Here is a 20,130-nt window from a genome sequence, read left to right as displayed (position 1 = left end):
GCCTGCTGATCAATATCAGCAGCCACCCCGGTCCCGGCCCGGCACGCAGCGGGGACCAAAATTCCCACGGGTGTACAGGTACGCCCTGGGTCCTTAACTACCAGGAAGCCAGGGCGTATCCATACGCCCTGGGTCCTTAAGGGGTTAAAGTGCAGAATACGGATGAGGACAGCTCGGGGCTCCAGGAGAAAGGAGACGAGTCGGCACCATGTGGGCGCGCTCGACAGCGAAGAGAGGTGTCAAAGTCTCTTTTCCAAACGTATTAAGGAGCCAATTCTCAAAGTACTCCCCAGGGTCATGACCCTCGGCCCTTTTGGGGACGTCCACCAGGCGCACATTGTTCCGCCACAGGCGGTTTTCCATATCATCAGATTTAGCGGCTAGTGCAGTCAAATTAGTAATCACACGATGAATTTCTATTGAGTGGAGGAATTTGATCCTCCAGATCACCCACTCTTTCTTCAATCGCACCATTACTCTCAGAAACCTTTTGCATATCATGGCGGATAAGGTTAATATCCTCACGCAACCCTCCTAGCAACATTTTAACATCAGTGTTGCCCTTGGAGACAGAAAGTCAAAGCCAAAAAGACATCTTTCAGGGTAGGCTCAGCAGTTGCAGTTGGAGGCAGCGAGGCACCTAAAGCAGCAGACACCCCACAAGCAGAAGAGGGGTTAATGGTAATAGGAAATTGTGCAGCCACAGCTTTCACTGCCCCAGCATATAAGGCATCAGGTTAAGGCTCAGCAGGGTCTGTAGAAAAGAGGTCAGCAGTGGTAGAGGAGTCCCCAGTATAGGCAGAGGACGATCCTGTATGCAGGGGGTTAACCCCAGACTGATCTGCGGTTTCATGGCGCTCGGTCCCGCTCAGCACAAAAAGAGGAGGAGGCTGCATCTGCAGAAGAGACCGGGGCCCCTGCCAGCCAGTCACCCCCATCTGTCTCCTCCTTACTCCACTCATCTGCCGGGGCCCGCTCTGGCTGATCTGTTACATGTGCGAAGCGCTGCAGGTGCTCCGCAACCCCTGCCACCTCTACACAAGATGGCGCCGGCACCCCCGCCATCCTGGCCTCACCGTCTTCCTTCGCCTGCTGTGTCCTGGTATTACGCCTCTGCCTGGCCATCCATACGCTGCGATGCTCCGGACAACTTTAGTAATAGGTAGGTGGCAAATAGGAAAAGATTTTAGGCCAGATGCCCAGGATAACAGCAGGATGCCCAGCAGCTCCTGCTCACATGCCACGCCAAGCCATGCCCCTCAGTTGGCTTATTTTACACCAAAATTGAGTGTACCTTTTTGACACAATAATGTTCACATTTAAGCCAATTCCCTCCCCTAGGCCACACCCATTTTCAAAAATCATGTACCCTGTCATGGAAAGCACATTTTACTATTTTTTGGTGCATGGTGTATAATAATTTTGTCACACACCACAATTCTTGAATGTTTGAAGCCAAAATTCTGGCACAGCAGCAATAGTAACTCTGAACTATTTTTTGTGTGAAACCAACCTAATAGGGAGATGTCCACCTAATAATAATATAACAGATAACAAGCTTACCATCTAAAAAGGGAAACTTTACCCTGTACATGTCCAATAAAATGGTTTGGATAGAGTCATCTTAAGCTAGTGAGAATCTTCCAATCTCCAGAAAAGAGGTTTTCTGGCCCCACAAACTTTTTGTGCATGGGTGCAGGCGAGCATAAAAAATGAAAAAAGCAAAAACAAAACAAAAAAAAATCTTTTACTTACTTGCCCCGATCCCTGTCTGTCATTTGTCCTGACCAACGCCCAGTGATTGGCTGAACAGTGCTCCCTGTGTCAGAAATCAGGCATGTATGTTGCCCCAGAGGATGTGCGCTGATGCCCTGTCTATATAACAATGTTTTTTTTATTGAAGAAATGAATCTAACAAAAGAATAAAGGAGGCAGAAAGTAGTGTCCGGCACTGCTAGACTAAGGTGAACTGCAGTAAGTGTGGTGTGGGTGCTACTGACTTTCCTGTTTTTCAAGCATTGGGTGCGGTGGTGCAACACTTCAAAGCAGAATGCAGACAGTTACAATGAAGAAAATACGGATTGCACTCACATCCAAGCAATTCTCTTTATTTCATCGTGTCAGGCATAACAGGCTAGTGGGTGGGTGGAGGCGGGTGGGGTGGGACCGGAACAGACTGTTTCTCACCACTAGGGCGTTTCTTCCAGCCGGTATACCGGCTGGAAGAAGTGCTCGAGCGGAGTCAAACAGTCTGTTCCGGTCCCACCCCATCCCCTCTACCCACCAGCCTGTTATGCCTGACACGATGATGTGGGGGAGTAGGGTATGGGTAGTGTAGTTGTGCGGTGACCAAAGGGTGCTTGTTAACCCTTGCTATTCGTGACGCCAGGGTGAGGGCTCCTCAGTAATACTTGTCCTACCGCCACCCTTCCCAAGAGCGATAGGGAGGTAGATAATAATGGAATGTCCACAACCGGAGAGTTTGCTGAAACAGTTGTAACTTTTACTGAAGATTTTATGCAAGCTTCATAACAGGAACAGTTGCTATACATGCAAGCTTTCTTTGGAGATTGACAAAGGTTGTGACTTTAGCAATTTAGAGTCTTTAGGATAATATGCGCTGTTCCACTGGATTTAGGGCATTTAGTTGAGGTCCAGTAGTCCCGCTAGCTTTAGCTGGAAGTAGTTTAGAACTCATGGTTTTAGTTCCGCTGAGGCCGGTAGGTTTTCAGGCCTAGTGCGTCTTTGCAAGTTGTGCAGATCCGTCCTGCTAGTCCGGCATCCAACTCAGCAGCAACTCAAGAGAGCGATAATTGGCTACAGCTCCCTTATATGGGCAGGGGCTGGACTAGTGCTAATTGGTCCAATACTTGTGTCAATCACCATTACAAAGGATTATGGGTAACATGTGACCCAAGGACCTCCAAAGGTCCTCCAACATACCATGGAGGATATTAACATGGTCACATGACCGAAGGTCCTGCGACGCTAAACAAGGTAAGTACTATACATTACATTAAATATATGTTATTATTAAATATATACATGTATTAAGACTGTAGAATTTGAGTAGAGAAGAGGCAACTAGGGGCTGTCCCACCTGGGGAACCCTACCTGAGCGTAGTTACTCTGACTTTGGGGACCACTACATTAGGTATGGTATGCAATACGGTACCGGGATACCACAATGAAATAAAGAGAATTGCTTGGATGGTGAGTGCAATCCGTATTTTCTTCATTGTAATTGATACTAACAACACCTATTATAGGGCTTACGAATTAAGTAATTCCGCACATAAACAGCAATATTTAAACCACCGCAAAGAAATATGCAGAACACCACAATATAATACAAATACGTCATTATAAATGGTTCTAGAAAAGTCGAGAGGTCCCAAGAAGACTGAAATCCAGTAAAAAGAACCTTTCACTACATAAGTTTGCCATTTGCAGCTGTTGGGCTTCAGAGCAGTAAGCTACATGCAGCATGGCGTCATCCGAGTGTCCCTGGCCCCCCTGAGGTGTAATGGGTTTATCTGGAAACTGTTGCCCCCAAATTGAGTCTATAAAAGGATTTGCTGGAGGGAGATCTCCCCCCTCCTACTGAGTGACAAACTCTTCCCTTTTCCCGCATCCTTTAGGTATCCAGAGAATGTGTTCAGATCCCCAAACCCAGCAGTTCAGTCAGACCTTCCCCTAATATGGAGTTGGGAAGATCAGAGTCTGGAGGGGGGAGAAGGTGGGCAGATACTCCCCCCATTACATGCAGAACTAGGACTTTTATCTCCCCATCCTTCTCTTCTCTCAGTCAGTACTCTGCATCTTGGAGGAAGACACCAGACACCATCATCTTATAGCAACCTGTGAGTCTGGGGGGGGATGGGACGGTGGATTGGGCTGGGGGGTTTAGAATTATTATTTATGTTGTATTAGATTCCTCTTGTATAAAGGGGCTGTGTGAATGGATGTATACAGGTTATATTCAGGGACAGGTCATCCCTTACGAATGATGTAGGATGGGGCATAGGTAAGTATTTTCGGACTGTCTGCTGTTGTGGTCCTAACATGTCCTGGCAGATAAATGTTATCCTTACAGAACAAGTCCTCCCGGAGTCTATGGCGCTAAGTGATGAATGCAATGAATGGCCATGAATCTGCTATAATACTATTCTATATAAGGGAAGAAATGAGGCTGGAATGTTTTCTCGTCTTGACGTTCTCTGGGAATTTATTGCAGAAACTTGCCAAATCTGTTTCACGTTCCTTCTTTTATGGAGTGAGACCAATATAAACACGTAGGCCAAAAACACGCAGATACTAAGAAATGGCTTGGGGATGTCCAGTCTCCCCAAAATTGGAATGGACGAGTGACTGAGATTGTAGACAAAACACTTTGCTACTTGTCATAGCAAGCAAACTATACATTAACATTACTATAACTAAATGCCTTATATATATATATATATATATATATATATATAATTACACCTAAAAATCCTTCAGTTATCAGGTTGGTAAATATTCTGCTTTTTTAATTTTATGTCTCTCTCATTGTGACATCCAACTTGGCCAGTATGACTTTGCTATTAGGGTATGTTCACACATAGTGCATGCACTGACGATTTTATGCTGCAGATTTTCATTATTTTACAGTATGCTGTATTCAATCAGTCTAGAAGAGTGGTCTTCAACCTGGGGACCTCCAGATGTTGCAAAACTACAACTCCCAGCATGCCCGGACAGCCGTTGGCTGTCCGGGCATGCTGGGAGTTGTAGTTTTGCAACATCTGGAGGTCCGCAGGTTGGAGACCGCTGGTCTAGAAGACTAAATCTAAATAAACAAAATTCTCAGCATAAAATCTGCAGCTTAAAATCAACAGCATAGACAGCCAGAGAAGCTCAGCAGTGGAGCTGCGTGTTGAAGCTTTAAAGAAGTCGGCTATTTCTCCAGTATACATTCTGCGGACTATCTATATCCACCTAGGTGATTATTTACTGCTTTTCTTACCTTGCTGTATTTTGTGAATAATTTTTCATATAAAGGAAGACGACGCTTTTGAGGTTAAAACAGTGTGTGTGAGCTTTTTTTCTTAAAATCAACAGCATAAAATCTGCAGCATATATGCCATATGTGAACAACATACCCTAAAATATTTTTTTCTCTCTGATTATGTTTTATGTCATATCAATTAGACAGTAGTTAGTGGGGTCCGATCACTGAAGGGGTCTCCTTCTCTAATTGTGGGTGTAGAGCTGGCTGTGCATTGTCAATCCAGAAAAACTAGGTGACAACCCCTATAGGAGCTGTAGGAGCCATAGTTGTTGTCACTAGAAAAGAAGACACTCAGATACGGTATTTTTTATTTACTGACTATATTGTTTTTATTTTATGTAGAAATATAGTTAAATCCACATTGGATAAAACATATCAACTAATGATGATCAGAATATTATATATTGTTAAATGTGCTGGTGATTCGAATATAAGCCAGTCCTATAAATACTAAAAGACAAGAAGTCTTCCTATAAGAGATGTCTTTGGCAGAGTTGTATAAAATTAGACATATAATTGAGCCAAATTCACACTACATTTTTTTTTACATTAAATTTGCTGTATACAAAACGTAGTTGACTACATTATCTAATTCATTTTTTATAATGTAACTCAATGGGACAGAGATTTTAATGTATAGCCTATAGCAGAATATGTTGTTATACATTTTAGGAATATAAAAATGTATATGGAAAATGTAAACAAAAACACAGTGATAACCTAGCATAATGCTGCTAAAGCACAAAAGGACGAAGAAATTGGCAATTGGCATGGAAATGTGAAATTACAAAAATTAGAAAAAGGTGTAAATAATTCCCTTGCTGGGGTTAAAGGGGTATTCCAGGAAAAAACGTATTTGATATATAACAACTGGCTCCAGAAAGTTAAACAGATTTGTAAATTACTTCTATTAAAAGATCTTAATCCTTTCAATAATTATCAGCTGCTGAAGTTGAGTTGTTGTTTTCTGTTTGGCAACATTGCTCTCTGCTGACATCTCTGCTTGTCTCGGGAACTGGACAGAGTAGAAGAGGTTTGCTATGGGGATTTGCTTCTAAGCTGGGCGGTTCCCGAGACACGTGTCATCAGAGAGCACTTAGACAGAAAAGAACAACTCAACTTCAGAAGCTCATAAGTACTGAAATAATTAATATTTTTTAATAGAAGTAATTTACAAATCTGTTTAACTTTCTGGAGCCAGTTGATATATATATAAAAAAAAGTTTTTTCCTGGATAACCCATTTAAGGAGGACTACATAGGATTTGTTCCTATTTTTACTCAATTTTTTTCAGATTGAGGTGTTTATAATAATAGTATGGTCGGAGTTTCCATTGCCTCTAGTTTTAGGAGTTTAGCTCCAGTGATTTTGGGTCTGATGTTTTTGGGTAACTTGCCTGTTTAATGTTAAATGAGGCGATCAGTGGCCGATCTGTGATCACTGCCCCCATGACTGATCTGTATATCCAATCCCTTCTAACATGACATGTGCCAATATTGTACCAAGTCACAAGTATGGTAATAGAGAAGAAGCTACTGCTACAGGACGGTCATCAGGAACACTGGGGGAGGTCATCAGAACCACCTGTACCGAAAAATTGGCTTACATGACCCCCATTACATTTCCAATAGGTTTTAGACATTTCTTAGATATTTTGAGGCACACTGGCCGGAAGGGCACGGGGTTTGGGGAAGTGGGTTTGATTTTGTAGAAATGGGGATTTGGCCTAAATCCAACAACAATGTTCCACATTTTTAGCATAGATTTTTAGGGTATAAATAAGCTCACTAGACAGTCCAAAGATGCACCAGATTTTCAAGCAGCAGAGTCACTTTTTAAATTCTGGTGTATACCTAGACTACCTAGTGTAAGTATACACTGTCTAAGAATAAGACAGTTTTTAGGGGGGGGGGGGGGAAACCCTTAAAACCCACTATTGTGATATACTATTTCAATAATTCATTTTTGGTTTTTCATGATACTCCTTTTATTTTTCCTAATATCTTGCTTCCAGGTCTTAGCAGCCATGGCCAATAAAGGTCCAGCCTATGGTATGAGCCGCGATGTCCAGTCTCGCATAGAGAAGAAGTATGATGAAGAGCTGGAGCCCCGCTTAATCCAATGGATAAAGATGCAGTGTGGATCAGATGTGGGAGCACCTGAGGAGCAAGGAAGATATGGATTCCAGCAGTGGTTAAAGAATGGAGTGGTGAGGACTGACAGGCCATAACGTGTTACATGTGTTTCTTCTACTAACACATAGCTGATCACATACAGAAGTTATTAGTAACCCAATCTCATTCATGTGCACCTTACTCCAAGATGCCCTGCACAGTTGTATATTGGTCTAACTCATACAGACAGACAGACATTAATAAATGGACTGTAATGTAGTCTCGCTGCTGAGGAGACAATACTACTAATACCGGATACCTGCTTGGTCTGTACACGGGGTTGTTGTTCTGGATGACAATGCTCTAGGTCTATGAATCACTGTAATTGACAGATCAGTATATTCCTTGCTATGTGACTTGGGCTGACAAGTCCTCATGGAATTCATTTAAGGCAGCTTCCTGGGGGCATCTGTCAAGTGGCACAAATGACTATACAAGTTTTTAGACAAAAGTCAATACTTGGCACTCAATCGAATATTTTATTTTATTGCCGAGGAGTAGATAAATAAACGTAGATTCATTCATATCCGTTCTGACAGCCCATTTATCTGATGAAGGTCATGGTCACTGAAACATCATGCATTGTTAATTTAATGGCTTGCAAATGTAATTTAGAAAGATACCATTGAGTGGCAAGTATTTTGTTAGCATTTAAGCATCTATATAGAATGGGATCCTACTTGGGCACCTACACCCATCCAAAGAGTTCCATTCGGTATCCAAGTTTTGCCAACATGACAGACCAAGTTTTCCATAGACATCAGCCTCTGGTCAAGAAATAGGCTCTGACAGTCTGCAGAGAATGGTCTAAATCCAGATCAGATCATCTAATGGTCATCTAATAATGTATTCTAATGTTGTACAGGATTATACACAAATATGCCTGGTGAGTGCCCACACGCTATACTAGGTGTTACTAGGAAAGTCGGTTACATGTGATTGAAGCTTACTGAAGCTGCTATCAATAATCATCTGTAAACTAGATTTGCCATAGGTAGTGATGTAACATGAGACCTATAGGCCTCTGGGTTAAAGGGGTATTCCAGGAAAAAACTTTTTTTTTTCATATCAACTGGCTCCAGAAAGTTAAACAGATTTGTAAGTTACTTCTATGAAAAAAACTTAATCCTTCCAATAATTATCAGCTGCTGAAGTTGAGTTGTTCTTTTCTGTCTGGCAACAGTGCTCTCTGCTGACATCTCTGCTTGTCTCGGGAACTGCACAGAGTAGAATAGGTTTGCTGTGGGGGTTTGCTTCTACTCTGCACAGTTTCCGAGACAGGTGTCATCAGAGAGCACTTAGACAGAAAAGAACAACTCAACTTCAGAAGCTCATAAGTACTGAAAGGATTAAGATTTTTTAATAGAAGCAATTTACAAATCTGTTTAACTTTCTTGAGCCAGTTGATATATATATAAAAAAGTTTTTTCCTGGATAACCCCTTTAACTCTGGATTGCACATGCAGTATCCAATTGCCCAGATGGCACAAACAGCCATCATACTTTATCCAAAACAATGTGTGGGCATGCAGGTGATGAGAGAATGCTGCAGCACTGCTTCTTCTTGTTGCTCGCATACAAGAGAGTGAGGCATAATCCAAGAGCCCTGCTGTTTCTGCAAGATCCTGATGGCCATGTTGCGGTCTAGGTCTTCCTACCCCATACAGACACTGTTGTACCCTATGGAATGGCCATTGTTACACCTCTGGCCATATTGTAGGATTGTGGGAATGACAAATCAATGTGGGACCAATTCTATATGTATCATACTGTGGAGTCACCAATGAAAGCACAGTGAACTCTCCACCGAATATCCATTGAGTTGGTACAGCTGGAGTTTCTGAAGATCATGCTTTTCCCCTTCTTTAGATCCTTTCCAAACTGATAAACAGCCTGTATCCCAGAGGATCACAGCCCGTGAAGATCCCTGATCCCCCTCCCAGTATGGTCTTCAAGCAGATGGAGCAGGTGGCACAGTTTCTAAAAGCAGCGGAGGAGTACGGAGTGGTGAAAACAGACGTCTTCCAAACTGTAGACCTGTACGAAGGTAAATGCCTCTCAGAAATCATAAGGTGCCATTTGTATATAAATGTTTCCATAAGCCATATAATCACACGCTGGGATATAGAGACATTTAAGACATGATTAACTCACCATTCCAAAGTTCGTTTCAAGTTATTCAGTTGCTTTTATTTTCGAAACTTCATCTTGGATCTTATAAACAAAGTGGAGCTTGATATATCAACGGACAGATCTGAGCTGAGATCTTCCTCCTGCTCTACACCTTGGACACGATGGCATTTCGGGGCGTGCCCCCTTAGTCATGCAAACTAGGTGTGGGGAAGGGTTATATAGCAAAATAGATAGACACCTGTTCACACAGACATGGTAACAATGAGAAAAATCGCATGCAATTATTTCTAAGTCAATTCACATTAACCAAAGTTCTATCATGCTATAAAAATTATTTAAAACTACATATTTCATTCAAACCATGCGGAAAAACACTATCCTATTCTGTAATCCAGTAGCATTCTCTCTGCAGTAGTCCAATAAAAAAGGTATTACAAGATGCTGCCACATTTTTTGATTTTTCATTTGAATAACATCCAAACAGATTGCATCACTGATTTTGTACTAATCCTGAATAATAGCATCTTATAGACCAGGCCTGGGCTGGCCCATAGGGGAACAGGTGGACCCCTAAAGGCTATGTTCACACTGAGTAACTGAAGAGTAATTCACGCCGAAAAATTTACAGGCGGAAAAAAGAATTTTATTTTCGCGCGAAATTCGTGTGAAATATGCACGGAATTGCACGCGGAAATGGGGGAGAAAAAGTGAAGGGTTTTTCAGCCACTTCCGTGCAAATTCCGTGCGAAAACTGTGTCAGGCAGAATTTTTTTTTTACCATTGACTTCTATTGATTTCTGCTAGCGGATTCCGCTTGAAGAATGAACATGCTCATTCTTCAAGCGGAACAGAATTCAGCGTCGGAATTCCACTAGCAGAATTTCCGCAGTGTGAACAGGACAGCGGAAAAAACATTAAAGTCAATGGGCAGAGGAGATGTGAATTAATTTGGAGTGGAGAATTCAAGAGGAATTACTCGAGTAAATTCCTCTTGAATTACTCCGTGTGAACGAGCCCTTAGTGCCAAGACCTGTCTCTGCATTTTGCTGTATTTTCACAAAATTATGGCTAAAATGCAACATTTCTTTTGGAAATCACAGTAAATGTGGGGTGTTGTGTTTCCTAAATGTCTAAAAAGGGTAAAATGGGTAATATTTGCATATAACTTTAAGGTGGGCCTCCAGAGTTAAAGGAGTACTCTGGCGCGCACTTTTTTCCTTTTATCCCGTCCGGGCTGCAAAATAAAAGAACACACACTTTCTCTTACCTGCCAACGAGCCCCCGGAGCTCCGGTACACTCCGGTACAGGTGTTCGGTCCCCGGGCTGTATTCTTCTTACTTCCTGTTAGCCCGGCATGTCACACGGAGCTTCAGCCTATCACCTGCCGCAGCGATGTCCCGCCTCGGCCAGTGATAGGCTGAAGCTCTGTGTGACGTGCCGGACTAACAGGAAGTAAGAAGAATACAGCCCGGGGACCTAACACCTGTACCTGAGCTCCGGGGGCTCGTTGGCAGGTAAGAGAAAGTGTGTGTTCTTTTATTTTGCAGCCCGGACGGGATAAAAGGAAAAAAGTGCGCGCCGGAGTACTCCTTTAATATTTCTGGTAAGCCCTCTGATTCTCAGGAAATGTAAAAAAAAATTAAATAAACAAATGGATGGATGAATAAGGCTAGGTTCACACTACGGAATTTCCATCTGCAATTCCGTGTTAAATTTACAGGCGGAAATTCCGCTTACTAAAATGCATAGTGTAGTGAATGGGTTTCAGTTCACAAATTCACACTTCGGAATTTGTGAAACAGAGTTTGTGAATATTCATCCGTTAAGACCCGTTATAACATCCCTGCTGTCACGCCCCCTCCCATAGGCTTGCATTGAGGGGGCGGAGCCGTGATGTCACAATACTCCGGCCCCGTGATCTGTAGTCATTAGACCCGGAGTGAACATGCTCCAGGGGATGATGGTAATGGGGTGCTGTGTGAAAGATTACGGAGGTCCCCAGCAGCGGGACCCCCGCGATCAGGCATCTTACCCCCTATCCTTTGGTTAGGTGATAAGATGTCTTAGTGCCAGAATACCCCTTTAAAAATGAACATTGTGAGTAGCGGGCGGGCGGGGGGGGGCATATCTACATTAAAAGTGATGTGGGGGGCAAGATATATCTAGCTGCATGGGGGGGGCAGACATATAGCCTATATATCTAGCGCATTTATAATATGCCCCCTGCAGCGCAATAATAAAGATATGTCCCCCGCCGGCACATTTATAAATATATACCCCCTGCCTGCGCATTAATAATATGTCCCCTCCGCAGTGCATGTATAATGTCCCCTCCGCAGTGCATGTATAATGTCCCCTCCGCAGTGCATGTATAATATACAGGTTTACACTGCCTGTTACATAGTGTTAGTAAATCTGAGCCATTGGATCCACTAGGCTGAAGCTCCACATGTGAAGTGAGTGTTACATGTCATCCTCGGTAGAGGCAGTTCCAGTGAGACCGCACTTTCTAAAAAAATTTAGGACATATCTTAGGGTTATTTTAGATGGGCAGGCTGGGTCTATTGACACTTGGTAAAGGGACCCTTTAGACACTCCAGTCACTGGCAGTGAATCTGTCACTATATGGCCGTCTGAATCGCTAAATCATTTATAGAGCTGTTCATTTTGTCAACTTCCCAGCTTCTTTTACACTGGGAGATTTGCGGCCAAGTGACAATGATTTCTAGGCCTGGATAAAAGATGTGAGGTAATGGATGAGCATCTCCTGGTTCGTCAGCAGCTCAAGGGCCAATTACATGTTTACTAACAGTAGGGGATTTTATAGAATAAAACATATATGGTGCCTTATGAAAGTATTCTTCCTGGACAGATACTTCCATCTCCGTTGTGGATCTTCGGATCTCCTTTAGGCTAAGTTTCCACTTGGTTTTTTTTCTGGCAGTTTTTGGATATCTGCCACTGAAGTTTTTGAGCCAAAGTCAGAAGTGGATCCATAAGGGAGGAGAAGTGGATCCATAAGGGAGGAGAAGTATAAGTCCTTCCTTTATATGTCCTATTCCTTTTGAATACACTTCTGACTTTGGCTCAAAAACTGCAGTGGCAGATATCCAAAAACTGCCAGGAAAAAAACAAGTGGAGACTTAGCCTTAGTGTTATTATTGGTGTCAATGGTAAATCTCTGGTTGTTGCCCTCCATGCCAGCTGTGTGAGTTTTGGTGGGCGCCTTCTATTGTCAGGTTTGCAATTGTGCCATATTCTTTCCATATTATTATAATGGATTTATTGGTGCCCTGCAGTATTTTTAAGGTTTAGAATATTTTTGTATAACCCAACCCTTATTTACACCCCCCAACATCTTTGTTTCTTTGCTGTTTGGAGAGTCCTTGGTTTTCATGTTGGCCCCTTAGTGATGCTGCAGACTGGGGCCCCCTCAGAACAGGTGTATATATATACTGACATCATGTGACACTTTGAGAGCACACAGGGGGACTACATTTAACTAATATCCCAGAGTTTCCCAACCAGGGTGCCTCCAGCTGTTGCAAAACTACAACTCCCAGCATGCTGGGAGTTGTAGTTTTGCAGCAGCTGGAGGCACACTGGTTGGGAAACACTGTAATATCAGAACCTCTCAAGTGAATTGGTTGGGCAGCAGGCCTGACTTATTATAGCAAAGGGGTGAATACATATGAACTCATAACTTTTTCCAGTGTATATATTTATTTTATGTAAAAGACCTGACAAAGTAGTCCGAACTGTTATAGTGGAATAAAAAAAAACACCTTGGGGGAGATTTATTCAAATCTGTCCAGTGAAAAACTTGCTGAGTTGCCCATAGCAACCAATCAGATTGCTTCTTTCATTTTTGAAAAGGTCTGTGAGAAATGAAAGAAGCGATCTGATTGGTTGCTATGGACAACTCAGCAACTTTTCCTCTGCACAGGTTTTGATAAATCTCCCCCATACGGTGTCCATTTTAGGACATCATCAGTCGTCAGCCGTAACTCTCTCCTCCGCCTCTTCTCTCGGACCAATCTCCGTCAGTCATCAGCTGCAACTCCGTCCTCCGTCAGGTAAAGCGGCGTCCCGCCTCCTGCATCACACCAATCGCCGTCCTCCTTCAGCTACAACTCCTTCCTCCATCATCCGACACTCCCTCGTCCAAAACGCAGTCATGCCTCAGACGATTCTCCCTCAGACGCAACTTCCTGCCGCATAGCAGAGCCGATGCTGCACAGCATGTATAGTAGAGTTGAAACTGTGAAACTTGCACATGTACTACAGACACTACATGTGCTACAGAGTCTGTATAGCAGAGCCTACACTGAATAGCGTGTACAGCAGAACCCGTATAGCAGGGAGCCGACACTGACTCGGCTATGCTACACGGCAGGAAAGTTTTACATCTGAGGGATGACAGAGTTTTGGATGAGAGACTTTAGGATGACGGAGTTTCGGATGAGAGACTTTAGGATGACAAAGGAGGGAGGAGGGAGTTGTGGCTGATGCCTGATGGAGATTGGCCCTAGGGAGGAGGCGGGACGCCGTTTCACCTGACGGAGGACAGACTTATGGCTGACGATTGACGATGTCCTAAAATGGACACCATAATAATCCAAGGTATTTTTTTAATTCCACTATAACAGTTTGAACTACGTTGTCAGGTCTTTTACATAAAATCTCAATTCAAATTCATATAACCTTCAGGTTGTAATGCAACAAAACAGGAAAAGCACCAAGGGGTGAATACTTTAGCAAGGCATTGTAAATGATCAAGATGTGGCCAATTGGGCAATCACTTGATTTCTATTATCACACTCTTTTTAGCACAGATGAATAGTATACTAAGGAATAAGTGCAAATCTATTGATTCCAATAGGGATGTGTGAGTTCATACAGGGTTCACAAAAAGAAATAAGGAGTTACATGAAGTTCATGATCCAGAATCTGTACTGGATTATGGATTAGTAATACTGTATGGGGTTAATCTGCAGCGTATAAAACTGAAAATCTGTAGCAAAAAACTAAAGGTCTGCCTCAAATTTTGGCTTCAAATCAGTGACAGATCACTTGTGTGAACACGCCCTTAAAGGAGTACTCCACAGGAAAAAAAAAATGTTTTTAATTCAACTGGTGCCAATTTTTTTTTTTAGCAACTTCCATAGGAAGTTCTTTTCTTTTTGAATTTCCTTTCTGCCTGACCACAGTGCTCTCTGCTGACACCTCTGTCCATTTTAGGAACAATCCAGAGCAGGATAGGTTTTCTATGGGGATATGCTCCTACTCTGGACAGTTCCTAAAATGGACAGGGGTGTCAGCAGAGAGCACTGTGGTCAGGCAGAAAGGAGAATGAAAAAAAAAAAACTTCTGTGGATCATACAGCATCTGATAAGTACTGAAAGGATTAAGATTTTTTAATAGAAGTAATTTACAAATCTGTTTAACTTTCTGGCACCAGTTGATTTAAAAAATGTTAAGTTTTTGTAAGAGAGCTGGGCTTGTTTCATGAAGATTTTGTAGATGCTCACACTTGGTATAGGTAGAATAACAGATACATGGTAGTTATGAGTCGACCATCTTTGGTAAAGTTTCCCATCTTGCACTCATATATTTGAGTGTCAGCTATAGCCATGTGGTTTGTTTGAAAAGGAAAAGTAATTTATAGGCTGATATTCTTGGATTGCTTGCACATACTCTAGGGATGATGACGCCCAACAACATCATCTAAGTCTATGGTGACCTAAGTCTATTGACCCATTTAAAGCTAACATGGAGCCAGACACTTGCCATTGACAATTCTTATTTGCAATTCTGAAGGCTTAAAGGGGTTCTCCAGTGCTTAGACATCTTATCCCCTATCCAAAGGATAGGGGATAAGATGCCTGATCGCGGGAGTCCCGCCGCTGGGGACCCCCGGGATCATGCACGCGGTACCCCGTTTGTAATCAGTCCCCGGAGCATGTTCACTCCAGGACTGATTACAGGCGACCACCGGGTCGACGGCGTGTGACGTCACGCCTCCTCCCCCGTGTGAGGTCACGCTCCGCCCCTCAATGCAAGCCTACGGGAGGGGGCATGACACCGGAGAACCCCTTTCACAGTCTGGCATAATCTGGCTGCAAGACCATGAAATCGAGTAATACATGGTATCAAGTGCTGTACAGATCTGTAATATAATGCTCATTGTTTGCTACGTGCTCCTACTCAACAACCATTTACTTATTAATTAATGTTTAAAGCATCAAGTCAGGTGATTTTTCAGGATAAACTGCCCTGTGTGTGTACATGAGATGCAGCACTATTTATGGCCATTATATAAATTATATATGGTATTTTTAGCAGATTTCTGCTCTGCAGGTTTTATCTCTAACTTGCAGTTCTCTAAAGGCTGGTGGGCGGAGCTTCCTCCTTTCCCCTCCCTAGACTTGTATAGAAGACAAGTCAATACAAGACAAAGCTGAGAAGATTTTTAAAGAAGATGATTTGAGTAGCAGAAGGGGAAGGAGGGAAAAAGAGTTTGATAAGAGGAGAAAGAAGCATTTTGCCTAATAAGATATAGTACAAAGTATCTTATATTCACTTGTTCTGTAGATTTATGTCAAGTTTGTTCAAATGGCGATTCCTATTAAAGTAAAACATGGAACAGATAAGTTCATCAAACATAACCTGAACAGCCACAATATTCCTCCAAAATGAACCACAGGATTAAACAGGCGCTAGGATCTTGTTGGAAGCAATCAGTTTATTTTACCCACAATGCGACGCATTTCGTGGTGAAGACCGCTTCATCAGGCATATATGCCTGATGAAGCGGTCTTCACCGCGAAACGCGTCGCATCGTGGGTAAAATAAACTGATTGCTTCCAACAAGATCCTAGCGCCTGTTTAATCCTGTGGTTCATTTTGGAGGAATATTGTGGTTGTTTGCATCTATCCCAGGAGTGGCTGCCAGATCGGAGAATCCCTTTTCTCTATATGCCTTTACCATTGTTGTGCTTGGCTGAGTACAACCACCGCGGGTGAGCATAATTCATTACCGTTCACCGATTTCATATATACAGTTTCACACTATGGAGCGCTTTCCTTTGTTATAACCTGAACAGGGCTGTAGATACCAGGCACGGCTGCACATACTCTCTCAATCCCTTTCCTGTACTCATCTTAGTATTCAGAAAGCAGGGGAACCTGGACAGTCAGGAAGACTTCACACGAACAGAATCAGAAACCCTTGGGATCGGAGATTCCATTCGTGTAAACTCAGTCTTAGTGTTTAGCCACTTGTTATAGCTAGGATAGTGCTGGAGGGGAGAGCAACCACTGGACTCCAGGTATGAAAGATTAAAGGACAACTGTCAGCTTGCTCCCCCCGCACTAACCAGCAGTACTGGCTGGTAGTGTGGGGGACGCTGATCAGTTTGATCCCTACCGTGCCCGGATCCGCCGCGCCGTTAGGCCCTAATCTTCTATTTTCGGGATATGCTAATGAGGTGCTTACTGGCAGTCTGACGTCAGTGCCGCCGGCCGCAGCGCCGCCCAGCTCATCAATATTCCTTCCCTCCCTCCACCTCTCCCTCTTCTCCACGCTCTGTAATTAAGAGAGAGGGGAGGAATATTGATGAGCTGGGATGCACTGCGGCCGGCGGCACTGACGTCAGAGTGCCAGTTAGCACCTCATTAGCATATCCTGAAAATAGAAGATTAGGGCCGAATGGCGCGGTAATGGGCACGGTAAGCATCAAACTGATCAGCGTCCCCCGCACTACCAGCCAGTACCACTGGTTAGTGCGGGGGGGGAGAAAGCTGACAGTTTTCCTTTAAAGAGCCCACTACCCTAGACCACCAATTGGGGGACATTTATCAAGGTATTTAGAGCCCTTTTTTTTTTTTTTGTCTTACAAAAGTTGCACAAAAAGTCTCCCATGCTCCTAAGCACTTTTTTGTGCGACTTTTGTGAGTAAGCAAAAAGTTACAAACAGCCTTACCTAAGCAGATTTCAGTTTTCACTTTGCAGTGGTCACAAATTTATGATGTGCAAAAGTCGTACGTAGGTAAAAAACAAAAAAGTCGCAGAACCCCTTACCAAAGGTCTGACCTGGAGGACAAAACTTCCGTACATGAGCAAATTTAAAAAGTCGCAATAAAGTCTCTCAAAAATCTCAGCTGAGACTTTTTTGTTTTGCTTATGTGCTCCAAATTTATCAACCCCCTGTGATAGTATGATGAATATGTAGCACATAAGCAAAACTAAAGCAAAAAAAAATAAAAATTATGACTTCAGAACTTGCTTCCAAAGCAAATAATGATAAATGTCCCCCACTTATGTTAATCCACTCAGAAATATAGACCACTACAAATACTGTACTGGAATTAACCTCTTATCTGCCCTAAACAACCAGGGATTTGGACAATTTTTTTTAATAAGTCACTTTCCCTATTGGGACAATAATACTTTCTCTGCCCTAGACCACCATTAATATTGGTATTTACTCTTTTTGTTCCCAGGCCAAAAAAGGGTACTAACATTAACCCATTGTCTACTATAGCACTCTTAGGCTATGTTCACACCTTGAAATTTCCGTGCAGAATTCCGCTTGGAATTGAATTCAACAGGATTCTGCAGCGCTGTGCACACTGTGGAAATGCTGTGCCAGATGTTTCCACGAACCTGTTTATTTTTTCTGAGGATAGATGCATAGACTTCTACGAGATGGCGCATTCTTGTGCGGTTCTAGCGCCAGTATATTATGCCGGTGCCCGCAGTCTCCGGAATGTCCGCACAAAGATTTTCAGTGCGGAGATTCCGACACGTGAACATAGCCTTAGGTTATAAACATTAACCACCTCACTGCTCTAGATCGCTAGAGTTGCAGCCATTAACCCCTTCCCTGCACAACCTACACTTATATAAAGTAGGTTTCCACATGCAGTGTTCTGCAGCTGATATTGCTACCCAGTAACTTCAATGGCAAAAACATCTGCAGCAAAATATGCAAGTGTGAACGTACCCAAAAGAGAACCCTTTGGTCGGTAAAAAAAAATAAAAAAATAGACTCTTGTATCATTTTATAGCACTGGGTGCCGAGGTTTTCGTGTTTTCAGCCTGTGGATATGGGATAAGTTTTATCACTTAAATACTTGTTTAATAATGTTTTAATGTATAAATAAATATATAGAGCTAATGGATTATCAGTACATTCATTTGGACTTCATAATGTGATGCTTCCTACAGGAGGGTAAATTGAGTTTGATATTAAGTCAAGATATCAAGCAGAAATCATATAGAAATTCTACAGGAATATTCCTCAAATTACCAGGTGTACATTGGTTTCCTCATGCAGAAGTAATTTCAGGAAGGACTTATGCAGTGTGAATGTGTCCTCATAGTTTACGTTATCTCCATGTTATCTGCAGGAAAAGATCTGGCTGCCGTACAGAGGACAATAGTAGCTCTTGGGAGTATCGCAGTTACAAAAAATGACGGCCAATACCAAGGAGACCCATCCTGGTTCATGAAGTAAGTGGCAGACTTGTACATTATGGAGCATAGCATTCATAGTTACTTTACCCTATTGCCTATAACACTATCAATGCCATGTAACCACACTGACCCTTTCCCATCTATTTACCCAGGAAAGCCCAGGAGCACAAGCGGGACTTCTCCGATGATAAACTGAAGCAAGGAAAGAATGTGATCGGTTTGCAGATGGGCAGCAACCAGGGGGCTTCCCAGTCTGGCATGACAGGGTATGGCCGCCCAAGACAGATTATCAGTTAAATCCAAGTTATGAAGGGTTAACCTCTTCACTCCTGAAAGAGTCCTTGAGTAATACACAGCAGTGTAAGGTTATAACAAAACACATTTTCTGCATTCTGAGCACCTTGGATGTGATGCTTAGTTACAGCCCATTAAATTCCAACTATATGGATGAAAAACCTATCACTTCCAAGTTGTCATCTCTTTTATTCAATGATGTCTCACACATAGCCAACTGTACGGTATTACTGAAAACAGTGTGCACCTATAGATCATGTAAGGTTAGTAGTGACTGACTAGGTCTGTAAACACTTCTGACCCCCACACTGGGCTGAATTTACACATATCCAGTATAAGTAGAAATCCATACCTTCAGCACCCCCTGACCTGTATGTCAAGGTGCATGTATTAGAGACATAATTCAGGTGCATCCGAAATCTCAGTTTTTGTTACCTGTATCTTTGTTGTCCTTCCAAAAGATTTTTTTTTTACAAGTCGTACAATCCACCACTCGGTCGTTCATTCTGCATAGTATTCTACTTTCTGCCCCATAGCACTAGACTAAACACCACTATACAGCAGTAAAGAGGTTAATCTGCACAAGTCTTATCAAGGAAATTCTCAAATAAACCAGTGTTTATTAAAATGATTTTTTTTTACTTTTATTTTTGATCAAAATAAAATTGTTTATCTCATTAAACCTTGCTTTTATTTTTAAAGGGATAAAGCTAAAAAACAAAACAAATGTAAAATGAGATCTTGCATTCAACTAGCGCAATGAGACTCTGGGGAACACTGACAAAATGATGCAGTTACCTTACCTGGAGCATGTCCATGCAGAGATCTAGCTGTTGTAGGCATAATGCTACACATAATACTCTCTGGGTTATTTAAAAAAAAAAAAAAAAAAGTGTAAAAGCGTGCAAATTAGACCCTTCAGAATAAAAAAAAACAAAACGAAAATATCTTGCTAGTGCCATGTATTGGTAGCTACCCTTTAAAGAAGTTCATA

General features: G+C 42.5%; 1 protein-coding gene across 4 annotated transcripts in view; it reads left to right on the top strand.

The window, feature by feature from the left end:
* The window catches only part of TAGLN (transgelin), a 34,671-nt gene extending 14,907 nt beyond the window's left edge, over positions 1-19,764 (top strand). For 3 of the 4 annotated variants that reach the window (XM_056542793.1, XM_056542795.1, XM_056542794.1), the window contains exons 2-5: positions 7,068-7,262; positions 9,097-9,274; positions 18,776-18,878; positions 18,995-19,764. In XM_056542793.1, coding sequence (XP_056398768.1) covers positions 7,080-7,262; positions 9,097-9,274; positions 18,776-18,878; positions 18,995-19,139 — 609 coding nt within the window. In that variant the 5' untranslated portion in view covers positions 7,068-7,079 and the 3' untranslated portion in view covers positions 19,140-19,764. Of the gene's footprint in view, positions 1-3,714; positions 3,864-7,067; positions 7,263-9,096; positions 9,275-18,775; positions 18,879-18,994 lie in introns of those variants that run through there. The other variant, XM_056542792.1, reaches the window with a different exon arrangement.
* The last annotated feature ends 366 nt before the right edge of the window (positions 19,765-20,130 follow it).

This window comes from Hyla sarda, chromosome 10 (genome assembly GCF_029499605.1).
Source record: "Hyla sarda isolate aHylSar1 chromosome 10, aHylSar1.hap1, whole genome shotgun sequence".
Classification (NCBI taxonomy): Eukaryota; Metazoa; Chordata; class Amphibia; order Anura; family Hylidae; genus Hyla; species Hyla sarda.
This window is presented reverse-complemented; position numbering and strand designations above follow the sequence as displayed.